The following is a 16124-nucleotide window of genomic DNA, read 5'->3' as shown; positions in this document are numbered from 1 at the left end:
CCTGAGGCAACTCATCACTTTTGAAAAGGACTTTTATAGGATCCTAGGCTTAGAAATGGAAAGCCCTTAGAGGTAATGTAGTACAATATACATTTTGCAAATAAGGCCAAAAGCAGTTAACTGACTTGTTTAAGGGAATGTAACTAGGCAGTAGTATAGTTAGTATTTAAATCTACTTTCCTAATACCAAATTGAAGACACTTTCCAGGATACATCACTCTGCCTTGGTATTAGGCTTTAATGCCAAGCTAAGGAGTTTGGGTATTATTTTCTAATACCAAGTGTTGCCCACTTGGATTTAGCATGATCCTGTACAGTTGTGGTATAGTTCATGCAAAATAAATTACAGGGAAGAAAAAAAGTAATAATATATATCTGTTAACTAAAATCTGAATTTTTTTTTTCTTCCATTGGCATAGTACAAGAGGAACCATGGCATTGTGTTACAAATGTATTCTCTTTCATAATGACATTTAGTGACATGGTATCACCTCTAATTGCTAGCTGCATTAGTACCTTATACCTCCATCTTGGTTACTGCATTACATTTAGAGGTTTCTAAAGTGTTCAAATGCATAAATCACTTCCATTTCAGAAGGAGAACAAACTGCCACAAGGATGTCAATATATGACATAGCCAACTTAAAGCTGCATTGTCATTTTATGTATCACCTCAAGGACATGTGAAAATTATCTTTCTCTTGTCTTACGTTAAAAAACTACTATTCTAAATTTTTTAAATTATCAATTTAAAATATTGGGCTATATTAAATTATATTGTTGTTCTATTAGAAATTAAAAATAGAACAGATGTAACACTTTCTCCATTAAATCTCTGACATCAATTAGAAGTTACCTAGAAGCCAAAAATGTTCACTGAAATAGAGCAATGATAATTTCAGAATATGTGAACACATCACACAGTTTATGGAATAGATAAAATTCCAGTAAAATTTTGTGAGGAATTATTTACAAAGAAAATCTTAGTTTTACATTTATGTCCAGTATAAAATTGGAGAATAGGAAAAAAATGGAAGTAAATGATTCAAACTGAAATATTTGATGAATAAGGAAATAAAATGCCATTTAGCCCTGTAGTAGGAAGAAACTGTAGATTAATAGCCCATTCAAAGTTATAGCATGAATAAACAGTTCACTTCTTTCTAGATCTTTCCTGACTCTGATATTTTCCTATAGCAATTTATATCACATTATGGAAATTTCCCCAGAGCTCTGCTTTTTTCTTCTATCATTTGTATGGCATGATACCATATTTTATAACATCTAAGAGATTTAGATGCTATACCATTCTTTGGCAGAAAATGTTACAATTTAATATGCTCCAATCTTAAAACTCCAAGTTCACAGTGCCAGGTTGTACAAAAAAAAAAAAGAATCAATACTCATCAATTTGCTAAACTAAAAATTCTGTCTAATGTGTTCATTTTGAAAATGAGGCTTCTGTTAAAAGAAATGGAGGCTAAGGCCTGGAAAAAAAAAACCACCATAAACTTTAAAAATGTGAAAACTCTATGAAGCATCTGTTTAAGTCTTTCAAGTATAAATGCATTTTACCACAAATAATTTGGAAGGAGACACTCTAAAAGTACATTTAGAAGTAGAATTCTAAATCAAGAATTTGTTAATTTTTTTCTTCCCTGCAGTTGGCCACACTAATCTTGGTTAAATATTCATAACTGTTCAAAATTATTATCATTTAACAGATTCCAATGAACTAACTAGAACACCTAAGTGGCACAGTGGAGAGAGTGAAGGGCCTGGAGTCAGGAAAACTCATCTTCAGACCCTTATTAGCTATGTGACCCTGGGCAAGTCACTTACCCCTGTCTGCCTTAGGAAAACTCATCTTCAGACCCTTATTAGCTGTGTGACCCTGGGCAAGTCACTTACCCCTGTTTGCCTCAGTTTCCTCATCTGTAAAATGAGCTGAAGAAGGAAATGGCAAACTAGTATCTCTGTCAAGAAAACCCCAAATGGCATCTCAAAGAGCCAGACACGACTGAAAAATGAACTAATAATGTCTTGCAGGAAATTAATAAATGACAAATCAACACTTCTATTTTCAGTTGGGAAGCAACTTCCTATCTAATGATTTGTAGCCCTCATGAAGCAACATGATATATAAAGGAAAGAACAAAGTAGAAGCTATTAGTGCAAGTCCTGCACCATTCTACCCTGACTGAAACACTACCTATTTAATGTTACATTATCTCGAATGGGATGAATGCATTTATATGCTATTATATATCTTGGCAAGATACAGTATCTCTGAGCTTCCATTTCCTTATCTATAAAATGGGAATAAATAGCACCAACTTCATAGTGATGTTGTGATGATCAATCAATGAACAAGTGTTTATTAAGCATCATAACAAGAACTTATTAAGCTGTGTGCCAGATACTGCTAGGAGCTAGTGATAAAAAATAAATGAAAAAACAAAAAAGAAAATTTCTAGTTAAGAGACAATGAAATGTCTCTCTTCCCTCACAGCTGGGAGGTGTGGGAGACTACTATGGCAAAATATTGGGTACATGTAGCCACATAGCGTGTCTATTGGATTTCTTCCTTATTTTGATTTGTGATGAGAGGGTTTGACCTGGAGGGGAAGCAGGAAAGGGTTGATGTTAAGATGAAATATTAACAAAACATTTTTAAGACAAAGGTGTGATACACTTTTGAAAAAAAATTCTATCAGAGATAGATAGATCCTAATAATGGGATAACTGAATCAAATATATTTCCCCCACATTTTGAGACTTTATACTGTCAGAACACCTTCAAAAGTGTACCATCTTGTAATTTCACTGCCAATGTATATATTCTTTAAAAACCTTTTGAAATACGGCATTTCATCACTTCTATCAAACTTTGTTCCTAGGCAGGTACTTAGGTTCCTTCAATGATCATTTCTCTATTAGTGTGGGTTGTCTATTAATTTTTAAGTGATCATTTGCTATAGGATATTCCAGTAATATATAAATTCCTTGAAGAAGAGAACAGTTTCACTTTTGTTTTTATAGCCAAAAAATTTAGCTTTCCTTGCGTGTCAAAGTACGACCAAGAAAAATACAGCTTATGTTCTTGCCAAACAACAATCAAAACTATAACTAAAATTTTAAAATAAATTTCATTAAACTTCAGACCATATGAATGTCAAATGTGTTAATTTGCTTCCCACATGTTTCTAACATAGCCAAGTTTTTTTTTAATTCTAAAAGTAATAGAATTACCAAGTATGGAACCATACTTGGCATAGTATAGTACCATGCCAAGTATAGCAATAAGCAACATAAGAAATATTCTCCTCCTAAATTGTGGATAATATAAAGCTGGGTAGGAGGAATAAGTAGTAAGTTAGAAGATCAAGAGTGCAAATAGCCCAGGGATTCCTCAATCTGGGCTCCCTACACTTCAAAATAAATTTGAAAGCTGTATTTCAATAGAATGATTCCCTTAGTATCCTACACATAGTATTTTATTCATTAAAAACATTATTCTGAGAAGGCGTCCACAGGCTCAACCAGACTGCCAAAAGGGTCTATAATTAAAAAAAAGTTTAAGAACCTTAGGTCTAGACAAAATGAAACAGCAATCTGAACCACCAAAATTTAACAGGGAGAGCTGTCCAGCATTTAGGTTTTAATAATGAACTATACAAATACAAATGAAAAGTTTATATAAAATAAGTTACAAGGGCTCTAGTTGCCCAATAGCTCAAAAAAGAACAAATCTAATCCAAAAAATGCTAATGCCAACTTGGATTAAGTGAGAGAATGACATTTGGATCTCATAAACGTAACAGTTGCTACATATTTTAGGAGGTAAGGATTGAGGTGAGGAATCAAACCACATACAAAGTACCATATTAAATTGTTGCAGTACATTTTAAGAGTCTTATTCTCAATTTGGAAAGGTCAAAAAAACAAACCTTGTCACATGAAGAAGAGTTATCACTTGAATCCCTCACCCCCACAAAAAGGCTCTATATACATCAAAATATTTATAGCAGCACTGTTCAAGATAACAAAGAAAATGACCAAAGACCGGGGAATGGGCTAAACAAATTGTGGCACAAGAATGTAATGAAATGTTATTGTGTTGTAAGAAATGTCTAACATGATGAATACAGAGAAGCATGGTTATTATGGGCCAGATGCTAGCAGAACTGGACTGGCTTGAGTAAACCCTTATATTCCTACACCACCAACAGGGGTTGTTGCAAACCTCCCAAAAAATGTAAAATAGAGGCAGTTTTAGGTAACTCTCCTTCCAGGTACACTGAACTAGGACTCAGCTGTGGAGCTGTGGGCCCTTTGAGCAAAGAATTCATAAGGCAAGCTCTCAGAGAGATGGACCCTATGAACCCAGGGGAACTTCCTTGCAGGCTGCTTTTGTCTCTTTGTAGACTGCTTTTACCTGGCAAGGCACAGAATATGCAAAAACTTATTGATGTACGTAAATTAAAGAAATTTTGTGCCTTCACTAACAGGAAAACTGTGCCCGATGTGAAACCATGACTGAGAGACATGGAAAAACTTATAGGAACCAGAGCAATAGAAAGATCAAAGCCAAGATAACAACATACCCAATGATTACAACAATTTAAATGGAAAAGAACAATAATCAGAAAGCAATCATAACTGAATATTGTGAAATCATAGAGCACAAGCTTGGCTTCTAAGAAAAGGTGTAAGAAGATACCTGAGTTGGGGTCTATAGATGTAGAACACATCACAAATAATGTCAGATTTTTTTTAAATGTCTAAATGGGTTTTTTTTCTGGCATTTTTTTCTTTTTCCTCTTAAAAAAAATCTTTTTGTCATAAGGGATAGTTCTTAGGGAAAGGAAGGAAAAAGGGCTACAGAAGGAAATGTAAGAAATGGAGTAACAAAAGGTATCAATAGTAACCCTTTCTTCAAACAATTTTTAAAAACTAAAAAACAAACAAATTAAGTTAACAAATCTTTACGTTAAAATTACTTACTGTGGCTGGTAAAGAAAGAGATCAATAATGTTGTCTCGACCTTTGGGGTGGTTGAAGAATACAAATAGAGACCAATGAATCAGCCATGTTCTCTGCTGAAGGGACTGGAGTGGAGAACTGACAGACTGAGAAGATATAAAGGAAAGAACATTTGGGGAAAAAAAGTTTCATACTTCACTTTTAGGAGAAAAAAAGGCAAATAAAAAAAAAGATACTGGATGTGTTTTAGAAGAAATAGAGGGATACACTGGAATCAATAAGATTCTATATAATATTCAGAATGATGGTTTTCAGTTGTTTCAAAATCTGGGGTCATCAAAGAGGTTCAAGTACATTAATTATCTTGTAATAATGTATAAAAGTAAACAACTATACTATATTTTAGACCAAAGTTTCAAAGTAAGAACTGTAATAAGCATTCCTCGAAATAGGTTTTTCTGTATACCCACTCAATAAGCATTTAATACTGCAAGTATGTGTCTCTCAATATCTCAACAAAGTACACTAGCAACAGCAGTGTTATGAAACTGAATTTCAGCCAAGATACTAGTTTTTACCTAGTTAACATTCTGCACTATACATTTGGTATAACAAACACTACTCCAGCTATTTGCCCAGTCATTTCCTCATCAGATTAATGCAAAACATGGACACCCTCCCAGGAGACATTTAAGGGGGGAAAAAAGCAAAGCAAAAATTGTATTATCCCTAAAGACATTCAAGTAAAATTCTTAAATTTTCCATACTATACTAATAGAAAATTCTGGTGGAAAAAGCATTAATTTATATTAAGTAGCACTTCAAAAAAATTAACTCACATTATTATCTATGGTCTCTTTCAATCTTGTAAGGTCTTCCATGGCTGCATCCCAATTCTGCATTAAAATTTCAGATGCTAGTTTTCCCCACAGTGAACTCAAAGCATTTCTATCAGTTGAGGGGACCTGTTTAGGTAATTAAAGACAATTACATATTTACAACAAAGTAGTCCACAAAGTGCCAGATAATGCAATATCTTATAAAAGCCATATAACCTTATATTCAGAAAAAAAAATTGCTGATTTTACTGAAACTGGTGGGTATTCTTAGTCCTTAATAGACCATACTTTACTTAATCTCTTTTAAAAATTTTTTCACTTAACTTGATTTACTGAAAATACAGGTTGTTAATATTTAATCTAGATTAATATACATAGAAACATTTCAAAGTACTGGCAGAATAAACCAAAGTGCATTTTGATCTGGTGGAAAGGGTGCTGAACTTGGGAGCCAGTAGGAGACTTGGATTTAAATCCTGGCTCTGACACATATTAGCTTTGTAAAACTGGGTAAGTCAACTCTCTTGTCAGTTTTTTCATGTGTAAAAAAGGGGCTACCAACCTCGCACATGGTTGTTATAAAATATGTGTATTCCAAACTTTAAAATGTTCTTTCTCCTCCCTTCATTACGTGGTCATTGTAGGGAGGGGAAGAGAGATTGGAAGGGGTAGTTGAAGTAGAAGGGACAACTACTGGAACATTATGTATGGAATGTTGGCCTCATTTGATGTACTGGTTTTAGTGAACTGCTTTTTCTGCTCTGTTTATTCTAAGAGATGGCTTTCAAAGTGGGGGACAGGGATGGGATGTATTTGGAAATGAGGATAATATAAAACAAAAGGTAGCAATAAAAATTTAAGAAAAATCTTAAAGTACTTAATGTGAGTAAAACCACTGGAAAACATAATAATAATAATAATAATAATAATAATAATAAATGAAGATGCACAAACTGTCAAATGTTTGTTACCTGGAGTACCTAAAAATTTCAGAAAGCAAGTGGATCTGAAGGAGATTAAGGTAAACCTAAGAGAAAAACTACTCTGTATTGCAGATGTGGAGAACAAGTTCTGTGAATCCACATTAAAATCTAGGGTAGAAGCCAGCTTCCCCCAAACAGCATTTCTAACAAGTCAATGAAGCAATGTAAAAGAGATGACCATGCTATTCTGTGGATGTTAAGGAAATGTTTTAACAAAAGTTTGAAAAACTTCTAAAACCTAAAGCTATTCTTACTCCTCTTTTCTAGCACTGCTAAGTTGTTTATCTGAAGTCAGTTTCTGACAAGGACAGCCAAAGAGAATCCTGGGTCACCATTCATTTTCTGTTGTTCAGATTTAGGGCTTGAAAGAACCTAGGACATCATCATCTTGTCCAACCCCTTTATGCTACAAAGAAAATGAAAGTTACTGCTAGGAATCAAAGCCAGGTCAGGTCTTCTGATTAAAAATCCAGTGTTCTTTCTACTGTACTCTATCTCATATCACTCACACTGGCATAAAGGCATACATAACGTGCCTGTTTATTAGACGTCAGATCCATAAAGGTTCAGCAAAAGATACATCCATCTAGAAAAATGCTTACCTGCAAAAGACAAAACGATCAGGAAACATTTTCACCCGCTATAAGAGCCACTGTAGGAGGTATTTTTCCCAAGGGCTCAGGCCAACCAAATCTACCACTTTTGCTTAGAACAATGACACTTCTGTGATCTGATGCAAGCAGGACAAAAGGCAAAGGAAGGGTCACTGAAATCTTGAATAACCAATCAAGGTGGACAAAGTACTAGCTCCTACTCCAGAGAAATTTAAATCACAAAATGGCATTGCCTTATACCTTTTTCTTCAGAAATATATCAGGCAAAGAGCTTCCACAAACTAGAAATTCCCATATAGCTCCTAACTTATTCCCACTGCAGAACTGATTCCTCAAGCCCTTTAGCATTATGTGTAAATAAATATATTCCCTTTTCTAACTTTCCTCAACAATTTCCAGTACTGAAGTCCGTCTTTGACCAAAAGAACCAACCCAAATGTTCTAGATAGCATAAATTTTTGATCACTTGTTAAAAATATGGAAATTTAATTAGTAGTTTAAATATTAAACATACAATTCCATGAAACCCTTGTTTCAAATACTGACAGATAATTCAGCCTTTGTACTTTTTGGACGCATAATGATCTTCCAGAAGAGACTATTAATTGTATAGTATAGCTTTAACAGAAAGGGACATCTGTCCTACAATCATCGAGTTCCACTAACAGAATCTTGTAATTATGCACTATTCAACTCAACTATATTCAACTCAAAATTCCCAACAGTAAAATTGCATTTCCGATAAAAGAATGATACAAAATTATAATCAGGCCAGTACAATTGGGATATTCCCTGTTACTAATGAAGAACCAGATTAAAGGTGACAATAAGGGGCAGATTTTTATCCAAGTTAATAACTACTATTTAATCAGTAGTTTTATTCAAAGATTTAAAATGTTTTTTTTACTAATGTCTCAGGCATTAATGGGAAACATTCAATCTTTCATTAGAAATAAGACATTTCTCATGAAACGATAAGTCAATTCAAGTTTCATAGAATACACAGTGAGTTCTTGAATTTACTCAACTCTGAACAGCCATTCACTAATTCTTTTTCAAATAAGGGTAATTCTAGGGTCACACAGCTTTAATTTATACACCACAAACACAAAAGGTCAATTAAGGTGTCAAATTCTAATCTTGGTTCATAGTTACAATGGTTCTTTCATAGCTTATGTTTCCCTATCAATTTAAAAGAATCTTTACCAACCAAAATTTCACACACACACACACACACACACACACACACACACACACACACACACACACACACACACACACTCTCTCTCTCTCTCTCTCTCTCTCTCTCTCACCCCCTTCCCCCTCTCCCCCATTGCCATCCTACTTCTATAATAAAAGACCACCACCAAAATTTTACATTTTCTGGCCTAAATCAATTTCTTACAAAAGGCAATAATTTAAGTAAACAGAATGACTTCAAATTCTATTTCCCACTCCACTGAAAAGAATAAAAATCAAATTATTTTTTCCAACTCTAGCTTTTGTCAGCTATTTCTAACAGGGTGACAAGAATTAATTACACACAAACTTACATTCTAAATTGTGGTGTACTAACGGAAATCTTACTAATTGGAATTCTAATAGTGATGATCTACCACTTAAAAATCTGGGGTGCTAGTATAGTTTGAGTTGCAACACAGCATTAGATAAATGGTGTTCGATTTATTTACAGAGAAGCCAGGTTTTCTTTTTAAAAATTGAATAAGAAATACCTTCATTTGAGTGAAAACATTAAAGAACCTAAAAATCCAGTAAGTACATACTATAGGTAGAAATATTTTTTCAGGTTACTTATTCTAGAAATTATGTTGTTAAAACTAGAACATGCCATAATGCTGGTATAAAAGTTTGTCAGTGAACTTCAGTATTTTTTTCTTTCAAAGTCTCAATGTTCTGCCCTGGCTCAACTCTGTATCATTATAGTTGGCTCTTCCTACCATCCTGCTTTCAGAGATGGATATACTAGAACAGTTTCAATATCTAACTTTTCTAACAGTTGCCTTAAGTTTCCATGGGTTAGCAAAATAGCACATTACTCACTGACTAGCAACAATAAATTTACTGTGCTAAGACTCTAAGAAGACATTAAATCTTCATTCTCAAAATTCACTCTCAACATTAACAAATGATAGGAATAACTAGCTCTTTTCATGCACTTGTGTAAGAATATCAGAGTTCTGATTTTACAATCCTGATTTAGGCTGTTTACATTTGCAAAGTAAACTAATCATACTATTTGATATTGCTCACAATATTTAAAGGGAGATTTTGTTTTCTAAAAAAGAAAGAAAAGAAAGAAATAAAGAAATAAAGGAAGGAAGGAAGAAGGCAGGCAAGAAAGGAAGGAAGAAAGCAAGCAAGCTACAAATTCAGCATTATCAAAGACTACCTTCAATTTAACTGCCAAAGCTATCTATCACTGGCTGGCGTTTAAGAATTCATTTACACATGGATTAATTAGAAGACATTAGTTTTCTAGGTTTACAGGGAATACTGAAATTAATTTTTAAATTACAAGACTAAGCAATTAGGAGAGCTGATTTTATTTAAAAATAAAATGGCACAGTAAATTTTAAAAGCATAGTTTTAACAGTTTATTATGTGGCATTCTTGACTCTCAGCTTTATTGCCAATTTGTTTCCTTATTTTGAAATCATATCAGGATTAGGAGAGATTAATTTCCTGGATAAGAAACAATGCTAGCAACTAAAAAAATACTTTCCTTTGTGGTAGTCTGGGTTAAAACTCTGAGATAACAGAAAGAACAGGTCATTAGAAATTAGGAACACAAGTAATCTAGAACTGAAAGACAGTTTTAGTGGATAAAGAAATATATTTCACAGTTCTTGAATGGGAAAAATCCAAAAGCATTACAGGTACCTGCTAGGGATGTGTTTATTTACCCAGGGCAAAAATTTATGCTAACTCAAAAACCAGAAAGAAAAAGTATCCCATTTGTAGTTTATTTCCCTTGCAATTGTGAGCTACCTAGAAGTATGTGTAGGTATAGGAATGAACAGATTGAATAGAGCTGTAATTTTGTTGGTACAGGGAACTCTTGGTTGAGCAAACTCCCTTTACCAAATCAGTTCATCATCTTCCCTGTAACTTAGTGTTAGAAATTTGCCTAGAGTACTAAGGGGTTAAGTGCAGGGTCACTTAAAGCTGTTATGTGTCAGAGGGCTTGAATCCAGGTTTTCTTGCTTCCGAGGTCAGCTCTATTTCTACACCACTATGTTAAAGGCTCATAGATCTGGAGTATTTATTGACATAAAAGCAGCTAGGTGTTGGAGCAAATGGAGCACTGGATCTGGAAGTTAGGCAGAATACTCACTAGCTGGTGAGCCTAGGGAAGTCACTTAACCTAAGTCAGTTTCCTCATCTGCAAAATGGGAGTGATACATAATAGCACCTACCTCCAGGCTGTTGTGAGCATTAAGTGTGATTGTAAATCACTTTAAAAACCTTAAAGTGATATATAAATGCCAGCTCTAATTATTATTATTATATCATCAACCTAAATAAAGATGTAGAAAACACAAACTACCCCTCAATACTCCTCGAAAATCAAAATGCCTCTCAGTTTTGGTTTTCTCTCTTTGCAGTATATAATATTCTCTAATAACAGTATTTAATTACAGTGAGAAAAATTAAAATGACAGCAAAATAGGATGATGTAACTTATAGATGGGAATGATTTTTATTGCAATCGACCATGTTCATAGACCACAGATCTAGAATATTAAGGCAGAAAATAAACTGAAGTGAATTTCAGAAATTCCAGAAAAGCCCCCATGGTTATGCTGTTTTAGGAAGAGCCAGAAAGACATTTTATATAGGCAAACACAAAATTAAACAGAGAGTAATAAACCTGATATACATTGCCAATTTTGAACCATTATGAACTTAGTAATTACCAACAAAAACAAATAATAAGTACACAAAAATAAGTTAACAAAATCTTTCATAAAGTTCTTAGCATTTAAAGAAATTAGAAATAAACAAATTAATAGACAAAACAAATAATTATGTTTGCTCTGCGAGCCTTGTCAAACCTAAATGAATAAACTTGTCCTAAATGACAGAAACCACTTAATGTTAATCAAAAATAATTTCCTTTAGAATTTTTTGGAGGGGTAAAGTGTTCAAATCTGAATTCTTTGGCATAGGGATTCTCTATGAAGAAACTCCTCATATTAATACAACTTAGAAAGCTGTCTGGGGGCACTGAGAGGGTAAATGACTTGACCAGGATGCCTGCCAGTATGTGTCAAAGGCAAGATTTGAGTCCTGGTCTTTCTAGCTTGGTAGCCACGCTGTCACATCTGATTAAGTTACTAGAGAGCAAGAAAAAGGAGTACTCACCAATACTCTAAAAAAGTAGAGATACTCTGCTGCTCCTGAATAGTTGCCACATTCATACTGGAATTTTGCGTATCTATAGAGTGTATCTAAATATTCTTGTCTAAACTGAAAATAAAAATTAAAGTGTTACTTTTTCATTTTGACTTAATGCCATCCACTTAAGTTATATACCAAATCATTTCACAATCAACTAGTTTCACTGAAGACTAGATTCTTTCCCAACTTTTACCCCTCACATTTTATCAAAAAACAACTCTGGTCCTTAATGTAGATTCTTCTGAGTACTATTTTTAGGTAAACCTAATGCTTAAGATATTTGCTTTTCTGTTTTAAGTACTTTCAAATACTATACAAAAGACTTATCTTTACTTAAATGTTATTTTATGGAAGCCACTGACAAGGAACTATAACATGTATCTGCATCTTACATGGCCTACCAGTTTGCCAATTAAAACCATAAATGATATTAAAAATGTTCCCCCAAATTGTACAATATTGATTTGACAATAGAATCCCAGAATTGGACAGTACCCTAGAAGTCATCTAGTCTGTCCTCTTACAAAGGGAATGAATCCTTTCAACTCCTACGTGATGGCTCCATTGTCACTGAACTCAAGGTCTCTAGAGGTACACTATTTCATACTTTAAAAGCTGCACAGCCTATCTTAGAAAGCAGTGATTTTCAACCACCAATGAAGGCCCTCAAACAGAAGCCAGATAACACAAACAGGAGCAGGATACCAGAGAAAAAAATCTTAGATTAGTTGATCCAAGAACCTTCCAACTCATATTCTATAATTGTTAGGAAGTTCTTACATACAATGAGTCAAAATCTCTTTCTGTGTCTTCCATCTGTTATTGGTCCTATCTGTCTGAGGTCAAGAAGAACATGCAGTTCTTTTATGCGGCAATCTTTCCATATTTGAAGACAGCAATAATGTCTTTTCTTTCCCTCTCCTCCCTCCCAATTTCTTCTCTTCTCCCTGCTAAACAACAGCCAATTCCTTCAACTATTCTTATGGTGTAATTGAGACCCCTGAAGTGATGAAGACTGACATGAAAGATACAGCAAAAATATTAACTGTCAGTTTTATGCATGTTTTATTTGCATTACAACAAAATGAATTATTTTTTCTGTGATCTAAAGGCAAGTTATTCCTTTTGACAAAACAACTTTAGAAAAATGCTCTTTTGAAATTTACATTAGTATTCAAATTGATGTGACCTGTCATATTTAAGATAAAATATACTAATACTTAAACTTTTAAATATTTTAAAAAACCGAAACACTTACACCATGTTTGTCAGCCAAGTAGTCAAACAGCATCCGACCATCCCTTAATAAATGTTTAAAAAATTTATTTAGTTTTTAAGAATAATTCAAAATAAACAACTCTTTCAGAACATGAAGGAAAAAAAATTAAAAATGACACAAATTGCAAGGCGAGAAATAAGCTTTCACAATGAAATAGCACACTGTTAATTTTCCAAAACATTAGAATAAGGGGTTAAAATACTAGTAATTGTGTTTTAATTGTGAGGATATAAAAATAATTGGCCTGTTTTTATCAGCAGGAATACATTCTTCCCTGCCTAGATTACATACTTCTCAAGGGCAGGGAGACATGTTTTATTATTTCCTGGAATAATAAAATTTGGGGTATATGGTACTTAAAAATACTGGTTAATAATCTTTCATTACACACTTAGTTTTAATGTTAAAGCATTTATTAAGCATTTACATGTGCCAAGCATCTTGCCCAGGTCACACTCTAGCAAGTGTCTGGTGGGGATACAAAAAAGCCTCTGCTCTCAAAGAGCTCCTATTCAAATTGAAGACAAATAATTAAACTAAAATGCTGTAAACAACACTGTAAACTTAGACTCTTTCATATTAGGGACCCATTAAAATTAAGTGCTCTTAAAATGATCTGACTAGCTAGGCTGATCTAACCATAGTATCAGGTTAAAATCAGTCAATCATTGAAAAAGGCACGAAAGAACCAGAGAAAGAATATGGCTGCCCTCTTTGAAATCAACCTAAATGTCTTGCTAGATATTTAACTGCCAACTTCATTTTGTTTAACAACTACATAGACACAATACAGAGCCATTAAATACTTAGGAACAAAGTTTTTAATAGATGTCACCAAACTAAATTCTATCTACAAGTTACAGAGAATGAACAACTGAAAATAGAGGGCTGTAACAAAATCAAAATCTCGTAGAAATAGGATGAGGTCATTTCATATCATATTATTCCTACCCTGTCTGCTACTGTAGTTGAAAGAAGATACTTTCAGTGAGCTTAAGATAAGCTTATATTCTAATATGATTATTCAACTACAAAAAGCAGTGATTTTATCCATCTGTTCAAGTCAGTAGGAAATTGAATGTAAGATAATAATAGAGCTTCAAGGCAGAGCCAAGATTATAAAGTACAGGCCAGAACCCTGCTGAAGTTGCTCAACATTCCCCTACAATCAACTTTAAAATATCTCCTCAGATCAAATTTTGGAGTGGCAGAGCCAACTAAAGGTCAGCGGGAGACATTTTTGCAGCCTAAGACAATTCAAGAGGTCAGCAGTAGAGGTGTGTGACAGTGGGGTGGGTGCAGTCCTAGAGTGTGGCAGGAAAAGCAGCAGTGGGCCCACAGAGGCATCTGTGACAGCAGTAGCTTTGAAAGCTCTCACCCAGAGATGGTTAAAGGGGCTGAATAAATAGTAAGAAAGAGATTACAGGAGAGCTTTTGCTGGCACTAGGTACAGCTGGCGCTGACTGGAAACTCCACCGTGTATAAGCAGTTCTGGGCTGCAGTTCCAGGGCCAAAAGGAACACTAGTAATTGCGGCTGCAGGGGAGAAGGGGCCCTTCTTGGGTTAAAAACCAGAGCACAGAGCAGGAAGTGATTACACCTCTCCCAGGACAGCACCACCTTGGAAGCACCAAAAACTTGTAGACCTTCAGAACTAGCTCTGAAAACAGCAGTATGAAAAAGCCTAAAGCTTGGCACAATGCTGCTCTACATCCAGGTAAGCAGAACTCAACTTTTAAGATAAAGTTCAAAGTGAAGAAATAGGATGGAATAATGAGCAGTTAACAAAAAAAAAAATAACGATCATTAAAAAACTACTACCGTGGCATGGAAGACCAAGATACAAATTTAAATGATGAAACAGTTTTATAGGAAACTGGAAAGATCTCTATGAAATGATACAGGTTGAAGTGAACAGAACTAGAAGAATTTATGGAATGAAAAAGCAACTTTGAAAGACTTTAATACTCTTAATCAATACAACGATAAACCAGGGGTCTAGATGACTTCCAATGAAATAAGCTTCTGCCAGAGGTGGACGGATTTAAAATGCAAAATAGAACATAGTTTTGGACATGACCAATGTGGGAATTTATTTTCTTGGATTATGCATATTTGTTATGAGGGTTTCATTTTTATATACTGTTCAACTGGGATGAGAGGAAGTCAGAAGGAAAGAAAATGGTCTGTAAAAATAAATTAATTTAAAAAAATTTTGTTGGTTTGTATTTCATCATAGTTCTATTTCAATGCTTTACTTTGGTATGGAATTGATTCTGGGATCTCAGAGGCTACCACAAGCTTTACAGGTCCTATGTCAAACTGAAAAGGCTTGGAACCAGCCTAAGCCTGAAGAAGTCTATCAACAGAGGGTTGGTCGCTAGGTGACCTTTTTATCTACAACAATTTATTAAACCTCCTAAGGTGGTGAGTAGTTACAATCTGCATTAGTAGAAGGACCACGTAAAACTCCAGAAACACAGATGCTTAAGTATTTTTATTTACCCAATATTTAAAGCTATTTAAACTTTTGGCCTGAAGGCCAGCTAGGTGGCACAACAGATAGAGCACCAGACCTAGAGCCAGGAAAACCCAAGTTCAAATCTGGTCTCAGACACTTGCTAGAGTGTGACCTGGGCAAGCCACTTAACCCTGTTTGCCTCGGCTTCTTCAACTGTAAAATGAGCTGGAAAAGGAAATGGCAAACCATTTTAGTGTCTTTGCCAAGGAAACCCCAAATTTGGTTATGAAGAGTCAGATCTGACCAAAATGACTCAACAACAAAACAAATACTCCTAGCCTATACCAACTTTCTTAACTGAAAATATTTATCTTCATTATCTATAGCTTCGTTAAAAAAAAACACCAAACCACACTTGTAATTTCACTAGTATGGAAACTCTGGATGAGGAAACACCTTCTACCATAGTAGCTCAGCATCGACTTTGAAACATAACAGACTTAGAGAGCTGCCTAGGAATACTGACAGATTAAGTGACTCT

General features: G+C 34.4%; 1 protein-coding gene across 1 annotated transcript in view; it reads right to left on the bottom strand.

Moving 5' to 3' along the window:
* EIF3E (eukaryotic translation initiation factor 3 subunit E) overlaps positions 1–16124 on the bottom strand; it is a 53185-nt gene that overhangs the window by 21161 nt on the left and 15900 nt on the right. Inside the window, exons 4-7 of the mRNA XM_036741279.1 lie at positions 13103–13145; positions 11809–11913; positions 5826–5951; positions 5008–5132 (exon numbers count right to left, since the gene is read on the bottom strand). Coding sequence (XP_036597174.1) covers positions 5008–5132; positions 5826–5951; positions 11809–11913; positions 13103–13145 — 399 coding nt within the window. The remainder of the gene's footprint in view (positions 1–5007; positions 5133–5825; positions 5952–11808; positions 11914–13102; positions 13146–16124) is intronic.

The sequence above is a fragment of the Trichosurus vulpecula genome, chromosome 1, assembly GCF_011100635.1.
Source record: "Trichosurus vulpecula isolate mTriVul1 chromosome 1, mTriVul1.pri, whole genome shotgun sequence".
Lineage (NCBI taxonomy): Eukaryota > Metazoa > Chordata > Mammalia > Diprotodontia > Phalangeridae > Trichosurus > Trichosurus vulpecula.
This window is presented reverse-complemented; position numbering and strand designations above follow the sequence as displayed.